The sequence below is a fragment of the Callorhinus ursinus genome, unplaced genomic scaffold (assembly GCF_003265705.2).
Source record: "Callorhinus ursinus isolate GAN/ISIS: 27379988/994484 unplaced genomic scaffold, GSC_fseal_2.0 scaffold4, whole genome shotgun sequence".
Taxonomy (NCBI): Eukaryota; Metazoa; Chordata; class Mammalia; order Carnivora; family Otariidae; genus Callorhinus; species Callorhinus ursinus.
Window position 1 is genome coordinate 25,334,920 of NW_027397066.1, and position 16,379 is coordinate 25,351,298.

The following is a 16,379-nucleotide window of genomic DNA, read 5'->3' on the forward strand; positions in this document are numbered from 1 at the left end:
CAAAGCCCTCTTTAGGGTCACACCCTAGTACCTGCCTCTCCTATGAAGGAGAGGCAGGTACTATGCCAAATGGGTGCTCTCTCTCTCTTTCTTTCTGTTTTTTTGGAATCACACCACCCACATATAGAATGGCTTAAATTGATCTCTCTTGTAATGATCTCAGAAACAACTATCACTGAAGGATGGAACAGAAGGAAGTTATCATTCAGAAAAAATGAACTGTTAGTACTTTCCAGGACAAAAAAGAAATGGGACTTTGTTGACTGGTCATAGACAAATCACTGAGACAATCATATACTAGGATGTAGTGAAATTTTCAGAAGTGCAAAATGAAAATTCTTGAGCAGATGCTCAAAATTTAGGTAAACACGACTCAATGAAAACTTTTGCAAATCAAAAACCTTCCATTCTATTTCCTTTCATGGATGAAATCTAGCTGGTAAGGGTCAAATACATCAATTCTGTGCTGACCCTACTCTAACCAGAAAATAGGTGGGAGTGTGTATTAAGTTTATCTTGAAACTCTAACAAAGTGCTACAAACCCGAGTGTCTTGGAAAAACAAAAATGTGTCTTCTTACAGTTCTGTAGGTCAGAGGTTTGACATGGGCCTCATTCATGGGCTAAAATTAGTCTCTACAGGGCTGCATTCCTTTCTAGAGGCTGGAGGAGAGAATCTATTTGTTGCCTTTTCCAGTTTCTAGAGCCTGCCCACATTCTTTTGTTTGTAGCCTAACCTCCTAAAATCTCCCTATTTGTAGGTCAGTATATTAGCAACCTCAACCCCATCTGACACCTTAATTCCCCCATCCCTTGTAAGCTAACATGTTCACGGGTTCTGGAGATTATGATGTAGGGTCCTCGGGAAGAACCTTTGTTCTGCCCCACCCCCAAAAGCTGTGCAGGGTGGCTCTTGCAGCAGCATTACATGGAGCATTAGAAGTGGCCCTGAATCCATGCAGCATGAGAGGTATAATGTAGACAGGAGAGGATCTCCAGAGCTTGCCTGTCTGCCAATCACAGTCTCAACAGTGAGACTTTGCCACTCTCTGAAGAAATAGGAAGTAAATAAAGGAAAACATTTCAATGAGCAGCAAAAATCAATGAAGCAAACTGATCCAGTGTTACTTCATTGATTTCCCCCACTTTAGCTGCTCTTTGAGTCCTGTTTGCTAATCATCAGAGAACATTTCCTTCCTTCTCTTTCCTTTTATTTACCTGCTCTGCACTCCCAAGCTCTTCAACACTCTTTTGGTCCTAATCGTGAATGCCAAATTTAGTTTCAACTGATCAACTTATTGACCAGACTAAGGAGCCAGCTTCCAGCCGTTTTAAAACTCTCGCCATAAATGGTTTTTGAGCTCCCACTAAAAGCTTTCAGAACCTCATCTCTCAACAGTACTGCAAAACAAAAGTTTCTGTGAGAACTTCCTTAGTAAGGAACACAAAGGAGGAACTTTATGTATTTGTCCCAAATCACAATAACTAATGGGATTCTGTTACAATAGAGCTGTTATTACAGAAGTACTTCCAATCAGATCAGCTTTTCTGTAGGACTTGTGAGATATTTCAACAGGTAATTGCAAGCACAGACTTTGAGAATATATTTGCAAATAGTCATATCATTAGAATAATTGTAGAGTTTCTCAAGATTTCTACACTGAAGGAGAAAATGCATGGCTACTGTGGTTTTTTTGGTTTGTTTTTGTTTTTTTATTTTTTTTTGCCACATTAAAAAATTAATTATATTGCTTTGATAAATATAAATTGCTACAATTACTTTCCATTACCATTCTACTTCATGCATGATTTGAGCTTTAATATAGGTTATTTTAGACTTCACACAAAATAATGCATAGAAAAAAGATACTTAGAAATATCTTCTATCTCATTATAGCCACTGTAGTGATGGTCTTCTTAATTAAGACATCACCACATACCGAATTAATTTGTTTTAATATTTAACATACTTGCATTAAGTAGATATTTCATACCTCAACTCCTTATTACAGGAACTATTCATTAACTTCTCACTTACTTAAAAAAAAAGTGCTTTGTTGTGGTTTATGTTGGAGGAAAGAAAGTTTGAGAAAATAATATCTATTAATTGATTTTTTTAATTTTCTTTTTTTAACTTCTTTATTTGTATAGAATTACGTTATGTGGGGAAGCAAAGGTAAGATGAACACTGTCTTCAAGAACACAATCCAAAGATAATATCCTTACAGTTAATAGGGCCTTTGTGTACTATTTTTAGAATAAACATATATTCTTAAAGACAACATTAATATTTATTGTAGGATATATATTCTACAACTTTCTGGTTAATTATGAAAACTGAAGATTTGAGACCATTACTGGAAAGTGACTCTAAGTTGATGTTTGCAACTCTTTTCTTGTTTATCCACATCACACTTTACAGTAAAACCAATATAAAGTGGCTAACACATTTCATTAACTTAAAAAAAAAAAGAAACCCTCATCTGGATCATTATTGTTTTTGTATAAATTTTCATAATAATAAGAGTTCACCTCCCATCTTCTGGTAAGTGAATGAAGATCTGGTTGCTGGCAATCCCAAACACAGATTTGAAGCAAATGTTGGATGTACATTTTAGGAAAGAACACATTTTCCAACTGGTGATCAATAATCATTTAGATCCATCCCCAAACATGAATTTGCTATTTATATAAAGCCTTATAAATTGAACATTTATGTGACCAACTTAAAATATTAACATAATCAAACCTAGATCATTTTCCTTACTTCTAAATCAGTTTCATAATTTGTTTTTGTTTATTTGTTTTAAATCTTTCTGTCAGTGTTTGAATGGTAATTTATTTACTGTCTATAATTTATATTTTTGGAAGATGCACATCACATTGTAAAATGTTTCTTAACCTTTGACTGAAACTCAACTGAAACTCAACTGAAACTCAAAGGGAAAAAAAAGTCAAGTAAAAAAATATACCCTCTTTCTCCCATCCACCAAGAGGTTGGAAGTATACTGTGACCCTAACTCAGGTATCTTGAGCTCCACTGAAACTTTACACAACTTGGGGGGTACATATCTATCTACGTTTATGGGAGGAGGTAATACTTCTAGTTTTCATCAGATTATTGAAGTCTATGACACCCAAAGTAAATAATTTCTAATATACGAAAATCCAAGAGACTAGAAGAAACATTATGAAAGATGGGATCTTTGCAATGGAAAATAAGCATGAATGACAGAAAAAACAAAATTGGGTTTTAGTGGAATAATCAGTTGTTAACTTGTGAAATAAATGCCCCCAGTCTTTTCCTGGGTTTTATGAACTCTTTTGATCAATATCAGAGCATCTTCCCATTTCCAGCCTTTTTCTTCCTGTCTTTCCACTCTGCTCCCTGAGCACTCCCTTAACCTCCACCACCTCTAATTTTCATGTGTGAAGAGGGAAATCAAACCCCAGCTCTGACATGCATAAATTGATCACTCCCAGGCAGTCACTATACCTTTTTATGCTGTAGTGCAGTTTTCACGTGCCAACCAGCAGATTCATGTTTGAGTTGATTCAGCAAGACTGCTTGAGACATGGCGTGCACAGTCTCCACTGTAGATGATAATGCCACATTCAGGATGACAGTGGTCTAAGCCTCAGGGCAGTAAATGCTTTTTGAGATACCTCCAATCACTGTTTAACTGAGTTTAGCCTAAGGTACGGAGAAAATTTGCTGATGCTTTCAAATATGTTTAAACATTTTAATATTGTCTTGGCATGTCAGCTCGAACTAGAACACTCCTAGGTATAAAATGCAGTGAAATTCTGTAATTGCAGACCCAGGATTTCCAGAGCTTTCTATAGTAGCCCTCAGCTTGAACTTGTTAGTTAAAAGTGCTTACATCTCTGAAAATGTTCTTTGGAAGAGTTGAACTTCTGGTAATATTGGTCAGTTTGTTACTCACGAGAAGACATAAAAGGAGTAGTGTATATTATTTCCAGATCTCAAGCTGTTTATTGCACACAAGATGATATAATACATCCATGATCAGTATCTCAGAGATCCAACACTGCATTGATGAACTCTCTCCCCTCCCAAAGGAAAAAAACAAACAAACAAGTAAACATAATTTAGGTGCTTCAAACAACAAAGATTTATTACTCCTCACATTTCTGTGGATTGGCTATGTGGTCTTCCTGCTAGTTCTGCCTGGCTCACTCATGAGGCTGTGTTGGCCGGGAAAGTGAATAAACCTTACCTGGGGGTAAGCTCTGCTGAAACAGCCGAGTCTCTTTTCAAATCGTGTTTCATCTTCAAAGAAGCTAGATTGTGCTTTCTCTCAGGGTAGAAATGGCAGGATTCCAAGGGCAAATGCAAAGGAAGTTGTTAGAATTCTTGAAACCTAGTGTGGAAATAGCATAGTTTTACTTCTGCCACATTCTAATCATCAAAACTGCCCCATCTTCAAGAGGTACCCAGAGAGAGAATCTACATCTTGACATAAGAGTAGTGATGTCACATTCCAAAGGGCTGTGTATAAGGAGGTTAGGGGAATTTCTGTCCTCGTATCACAATTTGATACAATCATGTATATACATCATGAAATCCGCAGAGCTCATTTGCTGTATGGCTTTTTGTTTCATCATTTCCGATGTATGAGGGGTATGCTGCATTTTAGGTATTTGCCCTGTTGCTTGTTGTCTTTCCTTGATTTTAACCTTAGTCTTAGATCAGTTTACCGCTAATTTTTGACATATCTTAAAAATGGAGCTCCTTCTTATGTTGTGACCCATGCAGGCAAAGCAAGGTAGCAAGCCAGCAACTAATATTTTAGGGGCAAATTTCTTTCAAACGAAAATGATTCATTGTGAGGTTGATCTGTTTAGGTTGAAAAGATAACTGCAAATAATAGAGCATTTCCTCTTTAGTTTTGAGCAACCATAATGACTCATACTGAATACATCTTCGCTGGAAATAAGTACCTGACATAGACTATCAGGATATAGCAACTTGTGTATTTTCCTAAGTAGATGGTAGCTCTGGTATATTGCAGACTCTATCAGCATAAAGTCTTTAGTACTACTGGAAAAGTAACTCAAAATACATGCCCTTTTGATTGATGATTGGTATTAATTCCACAATAAGTTAATCTTTCAGCCAAATATATCTTGAAATTCAGTCCTTCATATGTTAAAAAAAGGTAATATCATGCATGTATCATATATTATTTTAAAAATCTAAGACTCTGAGAGTGACCTTAATTAAACACACTATTTCTATAGAAAAACATAAGTATTTACACTACATGAGATAAAGATGAAGAACAGTCGTATTGAATGTCAGGGGTATAAATTTATGAGAAAAAAAACATGTTAGTTTTCAAAGCTTTTTTCAGAACACAGTTGCCAGTGAGGAATGGTGCACCTGAAGTAGCTAATGTTTATTGAGGGCTATTGTGTGTCGAGAATTATTACAAACACTTTACCTATATTAATACATGTAATCCTCACAATAATCCCAAGAGGTTAATTTCTTCTTATACCTGTTATACAGATGAGGTAATTTAAATCAATCAAGTAACTCATTCACAATTACATACTAGGTGACAAAATTAGGATTTGAATCCAAGAAGCCTAGCTCCTAAGCTTATTTCCAAATAATACACATTTCACTTATGGAAGATTACAGAGATAAAATAGATATATATCTATATCTAGATATATTAAATGTCTTCAGGGGCTATGACCTACTCTTTACTGAATATCTACACCACATCAGAGGCCACTCCATAATCAGCATGATCTACATTAATTCTTTTATCCCTACAATATATAAGGGAATAGATATTATTATCTCCCTCATGAGGATCTTGAGGCTCAGATAAATTATATCCAAGAAATTTCATCCAAAGTCACAGAGCTTATACGTGATGCATCCAGAATCACACTCAACAATGTTGAGACTCCGAATACCCTGTTCTTCTCACAAACTCACTGTTCCATCAGGACTTGCTTAGGAGTGACATAGGTAACACTGAAGCTAGGGTTGGGTGCATAGGCTATTCTTATATCCTCTTCTAACTTGGTTGGGTCAAGCGACTTGAGACAAATTAGAACACTGTTTAGAAATCTTAAGCCCTTTGTTGTAGCCCTAGGTGACATTTATGTAACTATAAATCTCCCCTTCTTCCAGAGAGTAATCAGATACTTAGAGAATTACAAACTGCTTGTTTGCATCAGTGATTCCTACCCTGTCCCTGTTCCGTGCTTACCTTTCTAGTTTTCCCAAATTTCCCAAACAGACAAAAAGGCAAGGATCTAATTCCATATGTGCCTTTTGGATTTCATCCCCTCACACTTAATCTTTAATGACTTCAATAATAATTTTCCAGTAAAGGGCTTATTTAATTATTTGCTCTCAACTGTGTTACTTAAGGAAATAGTAAATCATTTTCTAACAGCTATTTTAAAATCAAGCACTTTAGGGTGCCAGGGTGGCTCAGTCGTTAAGCGTCTGCCTTCGGCTCAGGTCATGATCCCAGGGTCCTGGGATGGAGTCCCACATCGGGCTCCCTGCTCAGCGGGAAGCCTGCTTTTCCCTCTCCCACTCCCCCTGCTTGTGTTCCAGCTCTCGCTGTGTCTCTCTGTCAAATAAATAAATAAGATCTTTAGAAAATTAAAAAATAAAAAAAATAAAATCAAGCACTTTACTTAATCACTTGAGTAAAAGAGATGTTTTCATTTGTATTAAGAAAGTAAAGGTAATGTTAAAATATTTGTTGGAAAACCATTACCAATTGTCTTTTTTATTCTTGTTCATCCTTTTGTAAAATCTTTTTAATTGTCCACCAAATTACACCAGAATTTAGACACACCTCTAGAAAAAGAAATGTTCGTATAACAGAAAGTCAAGAAGTATAAAAAGAAAACTAAATACTTTACAAAGAAAGAAAAGCAAAAGGTGCTGTATGTGTTTTTTTCTCCCCAAAAGGAGAAAATAACACAATTTTTCATTGCAGAATTTTTTCAAGTAATGTTAAGAATATGCTATTGCTTGAATTTAAAGAACAAATTGTAGGAATGGTGTGAACATCTAGACATTGACTAACAACTGATCACATGATCAGAGAATTAAGTAATTTGTATGTTAAATAAGCAAGTTATGCATATAGCATGAAATATCTGAGCTTAAAAAAAAAGCAAAAAACTTCATTGGAAATATTTTAAAACTAAATGCAACATTTTCATGTCTTCCCTTAGGAGATGAAAATATCCTTGTATCTTCAGTCCCAAGCCAAGGGCCTGGAGTAAAGTCCCAGGATTCTGGCAGAATATGTAACTCAGCATGTGAAAATCCTTACTAGTGCAGAGCTGTCTTCAAGAGTCTTAACCATACAGTTCTCTTCTGTAATAAAGATGCCTGTATGGTTTCTGAAATGTATAGGACAGCTTCTGGAAACATTAAATGCCTGCATAAATCTGAACTTTCCTTGTTATTTCTAATGATTCCACTTGTTGTCTGCCTGTCGCTTCTTGTTGAGGTCACTGTACCACCATCTTCCCAGGACCAACTCATCCACCGAGTTGGGCAAATATGCTTCTTTTCAGAGAAAGAGGTGGAATTCTTAAATTCGTTATCATTTCCTCTACATTAGGAAATGTAGGGAGGTTGCACCATTGCTGGCATTAAGTAGTAAAATTTGTGAGTTGGCGGCATCTGTTTCCTGTGCTGCTCAAACATTTTTTTATTTTTCTCTTCCTTTGGAGATTCTAGCTTTTTCTTATGGCCATGAGTAGCAGTAATTGACCTCTAACTACTCAGCTGTTACATTTTAAGAAGGAGCATTGTAGTGTTATGAGAAACACTAAAGTGAAAGTCAAAACACTTACTCTTTGGCCTCAGCTCTCCCACCGGCTGGACCCCTGGCTGTGGCCATCCTCCCTGCTCTGTGGCTGAGAGGATAAGTTAAGGCAATGAGTGTGGGAAAGCACTTTCTGTGTTATAAATTGTTCTACAATTGTTTGTTATTATGATGGCTTAAAACCATACTTTCAGAAGGAAATTAACTTGAGGTCTAAGAAAGGACTGTAACTCTCTAAATGGATGTAATGGCTCTAGTAAATAGCATAAGCAGAACTTCACGAGTGATGCTAAAGTGGCCATAGGATCTAATGAATAGCATTTCTGCATCCAGGCTTCCAGAGGTTTGAGGTGATTAAGTGGGGGGGGGGTGCAGAGGAGGGCTCTAAGGAACTGATAGAAAATACCATTATATTTTGATATAGAATATTTTACTTTTTACTGATTTACTCAGTGTCAACTCACAAGAGTCATGATGAGCTGTTTTCCATCTTCATTCAGGTCCAAATTTAAAAGAAATAGTACTAAACTAAAGCATGAAATAATGTTCTTAGATATCAAAACCACATCCTCAGTGAAAAACTGAAAGATTTCGAAGGTTACCAATTGTTTAAGGTCTGCCTCTATAATTTCACAAAATAGGACATTTTAAGAGTATGTCTTTTTATGAAAGGGAGAAAGGAATGTCTTTGATGATTTTTTAAGACCCCGTGTAACTTTTGTGTTAAAAAAAACCTTGCATAATTAAAATAAGAAAATATAGAACACAGAAAAGTACTATTCCACACATGCCTCCCCTTAATAAACTGCAACATAATACAAATTGCATTTGTTAATCATTGGCATTTCTTTTGAGGATTCATTTGAATCATCAAGATTGGAAGTTTTGATTGCTCGTGATGAATCTCTTATAGCCTTTCTTGATTATTTTCTGAATCTGATGACAAACTGCAACGTGTCTCAGCCAATTAGGCTTGTCAACTTCCACTGTGGTCCCCAATCAAGTGTTTGACTTTGGAAATGATGGGAGATCCTTATTAAAAGTCATGCTTCTTGGATAGAGATGTGGCAGCTTCTTGGATAGAGATGTGCCTGATGGCAGAGAAGACAAGTTGCCTTTTGTTAAAAGCAGTAAGAGGAAATCAGTTTCAGCAGGAAATAATCCAGACCATGAAGTAAAGGTTGAGGGAAGAAATTGAAGGGCCTCTCACTTCTAGTTGATGAGAAATTGCATCAATCTAAATAAATATAATTTCTTATGAGCTACAGAGAGTTCAGGTACCCAAGGAAAACAACAAGTAAGAGTAGTTTGCATCATCACAACAGTTCTCTGAGCTCTCTCTAAATGCATCTCAAACAAAAGAAAAACAAAGTGCTACACATTTGAAACTGGAAACACAAATTAATCACTGAAAAGCAGAGAATCTGTAAGTCACTGTGTAAGTAAACTGACACATTGTGTGAGACTTAAGTAAACTTAGCTGATTGGAGAACATTCTGGGTCATTTCTGCAGGGAATGACAACCACATTCAAAGAGATCTTCCCTGTTTTGGTAGCTTTAGTCCTGATTATTTTCTTGTGTCTTTGATAGGCACTATCACATGAGAAAAAGAAAAGTTTGAACTTGTTAAAGCAATGAAGAAAAAAAAGAATGTTTAGAGTAAAATAGGTCTGATCTTGCACTTTGCATTTTCATAAGGGTTTTTCCTTTTCAAGGCATTTAGGTCAGCTTCAGATAAACAAAGTATCCCAAGATAGAAAATATTCTCAAAAGAACTCACATTTTGCTCATTTAAACTAATTAGATTACAAAGACTGTTCATAAAATCTGCCAATAGTTTGATTTTTTAAATTCTTCTAAAATGTGTATTTGAGAGACACGGAGGGAATTCGGCATAAAAAAATGAATAAGAAAGTGCTCTTTCTCTTGATGATAAAATTAATAGGGTCTTCCCATGTAGAAATCAGACGGCAACATAGCATGTGGAATGACAGTAAATAATTATCTTTGCATTTTGCCTTTTGGGAAAGAGAAAAGTCATTCCAGATTCCTGTGAAGAGCACCGGAACTTCCTCATTGAGCTCTCAGCACACAGCATAAAAATCTCAGGCCATAGTGGTTCAAAAATCAATGGGCTGACAAATGTCAATATTTTAGTTATCCATCACGACAGGAAAAAATGGTGTGCGTTGGACTGCCTTCATTTGAGAGATTTGGCAGAGCGAAACTTCTGTACAAATGATAGCCAAAACAGGAATGTAATGTTAAAGTACAGAGGATGGTGTGTACAGATAGAGGCAGAGGGTCTAAATATTTGGGGGATCATTTAAATAACCCCCTCTTCAATTTTAAACCGAATCTACCCAAGATCATGTATAGGCAAATCTCACTGATTACATTGTTGTGACTATATTTGCAGAGCTTAAAACTTGTCCGTCTTTTAAGTCCAAAGCCTTGTTAAAAAAAAAAAAAAAAAGTGATGCCATATGATATAAATTGGAGCACAAGTCATATTATGTTCTTTTGTTTGGCAATAAAATGAGTTACAAAATATATTAAATAAAACTCTAGAGGTTATTCTTTTAGAATCTGTTGAGGAAGACAGGGTTTTGTTTGGTTTTTGTTTTTTCTCTTTCTCTTTTTCAAATAAAAACAAAGTCTGTTAAAAAATCTTCAATAACAAGAAAATACGTACTTGTTCTCCAAAGACAGACACATATTAACAAATTTACTTACATATACAGGTAATTTTTAATTTCCATCTCTAATCCTGATCCCTAAGAGCTGTCTAGATATGACTTAGCTTTATAGTAATAGAAGACTTCTCCCATTCCACTAGGCAGCAACATTAATTAGGACTACATGCTATTTCATCAAAACTTTAGGAGCTTGACTGCATTTACCCAATGCACTGCATTTCACATAACATTTCTATTCAGCAAACACATTGGCAAATGTATTTCTATGTGAACATTTAAGGGATTATCCTATAGCACATATTAGGTCATTTGGCATGGTGGGTGGGAAGTGGGCGTGGGCTAGGGTGGGGTAGGTGATGATATTGCTAGTATGTTCATACCCCTAACCTACTTGTACTTTGCTTTTTTTACTTTTTACCACATGATGTTCTGTCAATTTAGGTTCTACTTCTGAGTCACCCTGATGTTTTAGAATGTATTTTAAATATAAGGTTTTGCATATTTGCATTCCATGAATAATGTATAAGCAGGAAGGAATCCAATTGGCAAAAGTACACGATTTCTGGGATAATTTATAAATACAGAAAATTATCTATTTGGATTTAATAACCTTTCTTATGCATGTGGAAAGATTTATACCCAGGCAACTATACATATGCGCTTTATTTCTACTTGAGAATATACACATGTCCCTGTCCTGTAACAAATGCATATGTACCTGTCTTCTACATGCTTAAATTTATTAGTTTGTTCATTCTTCTCTTTCCATAATATTCGATGTTTTTGCAAAACCTTATCTTTAATGGATATGAAATAAAAACTGTTCTATGGAAATGATGAACTATGGGGTGTAGAAAAAAGGAAAATAATATGATAAATAATATATATATCTCCCCCTTCCAATTTCATGCAAATAAGGAAAGCCTGTTGCAGAATGTCCAACTTTAACATCACCTTCTCCTTGAATTTCAGATTCAAGACCTCTTCCAGATGTAGCCCTGACTGGGAAGTGTACCCGTGAGTGTGATGAATATGGCCACTCAGACTCCTGCTGGATGCCGGTCCGCACTTCTCCAGAGAGGAAGAAGAACCAGCCCAAACTCTCCACTTTCATGCCTGTTGATGAACGAGGAAGCCAGGAAAAGCTGGCCAATGGTGAGGCCGCGATCATGGGTGACCGCAACAGAAACCTCCTAAACAAAAAGTTGACCTCCTCCTATGAGACCTTCAGTGCAGCTAGTTTCAGCAAAAATGAGGAAGCCAACCCTGAGGATATTCCCCTTACAAAAACAGGGGAATACAAGCCATCTCCTGTCAATACTCTCACTAGAAGAGAAGTTTACCTGTAGGCTATAAAGAAGAACAGCAAAGTTCTTTTCATGTATGAGAAGGAGAATAAGGGGCAAAAAAACTTACAAAAACCGTGTAATCAAAAAGAGGGGGCTACCAAAGAGACAAAACTTTGCCTGCCACTTCTGCCTCCAGATCAGGCCTTTAGTGATACTGTTAGCCTGATTGTAATGTACAATGTAGAAACCATCCTTGTTACTTGCATGTCTGACCCCCTCACTGATTATTCCCAACACCCGCTATTCCTCTTCCCCATCCCCCTCCAAGGAGGAAAAAAAAAAAAGATGGTTGCAAGTTTCTTTCATGGTAACAAGCCTGATTAGCAGAACACAATACACTCTCATTATCCCTAAGCTGAAGCATGATTTAGTCACTTTGATTTAGTTCGAATGCCATCCGGTTGGTCAAAAAAACACCACAAAAAGCAAAAAACCGAAAAACAAACAAACAAAGAACAGATCAGGTAAAATGTATTTCAGACATACCATCAGAATATGATTAATCACCATGAAAGGCAATCCCCCCCAAATGATAGCGTTCCTGTAAAAGTACAGTTCTTATTAAGGGGGACTCTATAAGAAGAATATTGAGAATCTCACAAGCTTTAAAATTCTAACAAAGACTGACAGCTAGACAATACCCAGTTAGAGATTGCAGTCCCAAATTGGCTTATACATAGTTCTTTTCAAGTCAGGGGTATCCACTTCAATCCCATACATTCATCAAATATTCTTAGTATACACACAATCTTGACCACATATATCAATTACACTAATTATAACTTGTAAAAATTATATATATATATTTTTCAGAACAGCACCGCTGTTATCAACTAACTGGAACAATTGTGTCATTAAAAGGCCAAAGATCACACGGCAGATCAGGGATATCATGAAGCAGATTTGGTCTTGACGTGGAAATCCATTAAGCAACGAAAGCAACCGAACCCATGCACACACAGAAATACTCAAACACTAGCTTCTTTTACATTGTCTCTATACCTGAAAACATGCATTCTCTTTTAAAATGGGTTTTCTTTGAAAGCTCAGAAAACGAAAAACTAAATGATGTATTTTTGGTATTACAGTAGACAATTAGTTAAGGTTCAAGTTTAGTTTCAAAAACTATTATCAGGGAAGATTCCACTTGTAAAAACCATATTTGTGGGTAGTTAGGGAAAGAAAGATATGTTGGTATACAGTCTTTTAAGTTAAAATCACTATTATCATTTTAGTATCCAGGTGATGTTTACTGGTCTTATTATTTACGTTTCAAATTATCAATTGTATTTTTTATGTGTTTAAGGAACTCTTTCATATAACACAAGTGCATTAATTTTGAATCCTGTGCAATATAGCACTATTTCGAGACTCACAACATTGAAACAAGGTGACACCCTAATTGATTTGTCACTAATGTGATTCTGAACGTGATTGGATATGTCTTAAAACAAATCCAGACGGAACATGAAAGAAATGAGTTCTGGTCAGTGATATGTCTCCTTGTATGTACATCTCAGAGTGGAAAAATATGCAATTTTTTCAGTGGAAAAAAAAAACCCACAGAATATGCAGACTTTGGGTCGTTTGTTCTATAGAGGATGATTTAACATAATTGGAAATTATGAGCTGGGACATTCAGACAGAAGTGACAATCCAGCGACAGAATAGGGGATATAACAGGTGAAAAGTGCAAATGTTCCCAACACTGAATGTTTGCAACCTGGTTAGGACATAGCCTGATGGCTCTCTAGCAAACTGTAGAAATAATGTAGCTTTGGATAGTTTTATTCTTTACAGAGTTTCTTAGACTATAAGGTGAAGCAGCCTGGACTAGAGGTTGTGAACTCACTATAGGTCATCAAAATGTTTATCTTGAAAACCACTTCTCTGGTGGGCTACTCTTTTGGGGTCATTTCCTTCTGCTCTTTCTTATAAATCGAGTTTTCATTTTGATGTTAGTTTATGTATAATAGTTAGGATGAAAGAAGATATGTAATTGAAACAAAAACATTGGACTAAAATACCAATAATTGAACATCTTTATGTTTGATTATTATTTACATGATGGAAAGATGCAATTCTAGTACTTTGTTAGGAAACTGCATTAAAGCAGTTCTGCCTTGTATAATCTGTAAGTACCTATTAAGACAAAATACTTCTAAAGATACTTATGAAATGTATACATATTTTTTCTTGCACGTTACAAAGCAAATACTCAATTGCATAACACAGGTGTTCAACAAACATTTTTAATGCATTTATTTTCTTTCTTTCATGAGACACTTGAAACCATTAGATAGCTCATTTCACTCTATCTTAAAACCCTTCTGTTGTCTATAAAGCTAATACGGGTCATACTGGACCTTTGGATTAATTGGATCCACATTCCCCAATGACGTTTGCACCACATTCAAGACAGCCATGTCATTGTCATTTAACTCATGAGCCTTTCTTTAGAACTAAAATGGGTGTGAAAGAATAAAATTCAGTGTACTGTAAGTATTCTCAGTAATTCTAGTAGAATTAGCTCTCATAACATGTTTATTATATAATGAGCTGGCATGACACAGAAATATATTTTGTGTTTGTATGACTTTTATTTTGAATAGGCTAAATCCAGTGCCACTCCATATATAGAGTGCTTTTGAAAAAAATCAATAAAAAGAAACAAAAAAAAAATAAATGAGTGAATGCAAAACAAGCAACTGTGCCTTTTATACCTGTTGTTATGGTAAAAAAACGGTTGTTGGGTTTGGACAATGAGGGAAACTGGGCTATTCCCAACTTTTTTGATCCTGTATATTTACCCATGTTTATTTTCTGAAAATAATAAATAATATATTAAAAATTTGCCTTCTGACAAACTCAGATAATGGACCAGTCTTAAATATCGTTCATTCATAAAACAAAACTAAGGCATTAACATGGACTGCTTAATTCTGACTAGAAGGCTAAAGCATTTATTGTAATAGTAACACAGAGAGAGATTATCAGGGGTGAAATCAGTCCATTTTACAAGGTCAAATATTGATTTCAAATTTCTATTCTTTATTTCCTTTTTGTTATTTTTCTTTTAGCTGCTGTTTCATTTTGGTTGTACAATATATAAACCATACTTGTTTTCTGTACACAAGACTCTCAAGCGAACTTTGCATGCATTATACATTAGGACACATTTATAAATTAATGAGTAACTATATAAATTTATGTGTATTAAAATTTACGTGTACGTCTATAGCTTCAGTCTAAAATCTAATGCTCATTCTGAACCTCCAGATATCATTTCTGTATGGTTTCTGACTGGCCTGTTGCCTGAGTTTCAGAAAACAAGGGAGGCATTATTTTTATGGGAAGAGAAACTAAGATGGTACTGAAGATGTCTGGCTGAAAGGCTACCCTAGGAAGCTCTCTTATAGGAAAATAAAGTAACACACAGACCAGAAGAAACCTCCAAGAATCAAGCCATCCTAAACCCAGGCCTGAGAAATCCGAAGACCCAAGTAATTTTAGGGACATTGTATCCATGATAAATATACAATGTGTCCTTAGGGGGAAAACAAAAACAAAAACAGTGAAGATGATCAAGAATATTTTAAGCTGGTCAGTTGTGACCCAGGTAGAGGTAGACCTAACATCTGGAGGAATACCTCATTCTTTCAGCTACCTAGGGTTTACTTTCAGACAACTTTTCCTACATTTTAAAGCACTTGCATTCAGTGTGGTACGATCTGTTTGTAATGTTAATCATTGACTATTGTTCTGCTACTTGGATGTTGATAGTGAAGCCGAGAACAATTTATCATCGTTTATTATGAGTCACTATGCACGCAACTATGCTAAACATGGCGAAATGTATTAAACACTCGTCCAACTATTTATGAAATACTTTACATAATTTAATTTGCTTTTGTACAGTTTTATGTAAATAAATTGCTTGTCATTTTTGTCTCTGCAAATTAAAATATAACATGGTCAAATGGTTTCACACTTGTAAGCGTACTTCTCTGTTGACAGGTAATTCCGTTTTGATTGGACGAGAAGTGAATGGATGCATGTACCGGTTTGATTTAAAATGGTTTGTTTTCTGCTAAGTTAAGATGGAGTAAAGAAGATAATGCTATAGTAATTGTTGATTTAGAGGATACCGTGCATAACTGGCATTTTACTTTGCTTTATAACGGAGTAGAACTTGGATCTTTCAGTTTCATCCAAATAATTCCTAAGACAGTTACCTAGCTGGCTTTTACATGTTAAGTGGGCAATAGAGGAACTTATCATTAATATAAGGATTGATTTTTTCCGGTGTTATCTAGAGAAATTTCATGTTTAAGGTATAACTAATTCTAAGTCAGAATGTGTCTCTGTTAAGGAAATGTTTGGTTTTAATCTAAAGTAGTGACTACAAAAACATTAGAAATGAAAAAAAGCCTTATATATATCATGTGAGATGTAGAGAAAAAAATTTGAAGCAAAAAATAGAATTT

At 35.4% G+C, this 16,379-nt stretch overlaps 1 protein-coding gene across 8 annotated transcripts in view; it reads left to right on the forward strand.

Annotated features, from left to right (window-relative positions):
- Positions 1–15,869, forward strand: part of PCDH7 (protocadherin 7) — a 413,030-nt gene extending 397,161 nt beyond the window's left edge. For 6 of the 8 annotated variants that reach the window (XM_073891506.1, XM_073891509.1, XM_073891508.1 and 3 more), the window contains one exon: positions 11,516–15,869. In XM_073891506.1, coding sequence (XP_073747607.1) covers positions 11,516–11,892 — 377 coding nt within the window. In that variant the 3' untranslated portion in view covers positions 11,893–15,869. The remainder of the gene's footprint in view (positions 1–11,515) is intronic. The other 2 variants (XM_025887770.2, XM_073891510.1) reach the window with 1 other exon arrangement.
- Positions 15,870–16,379: the final 510 nt, after the last annotated feature.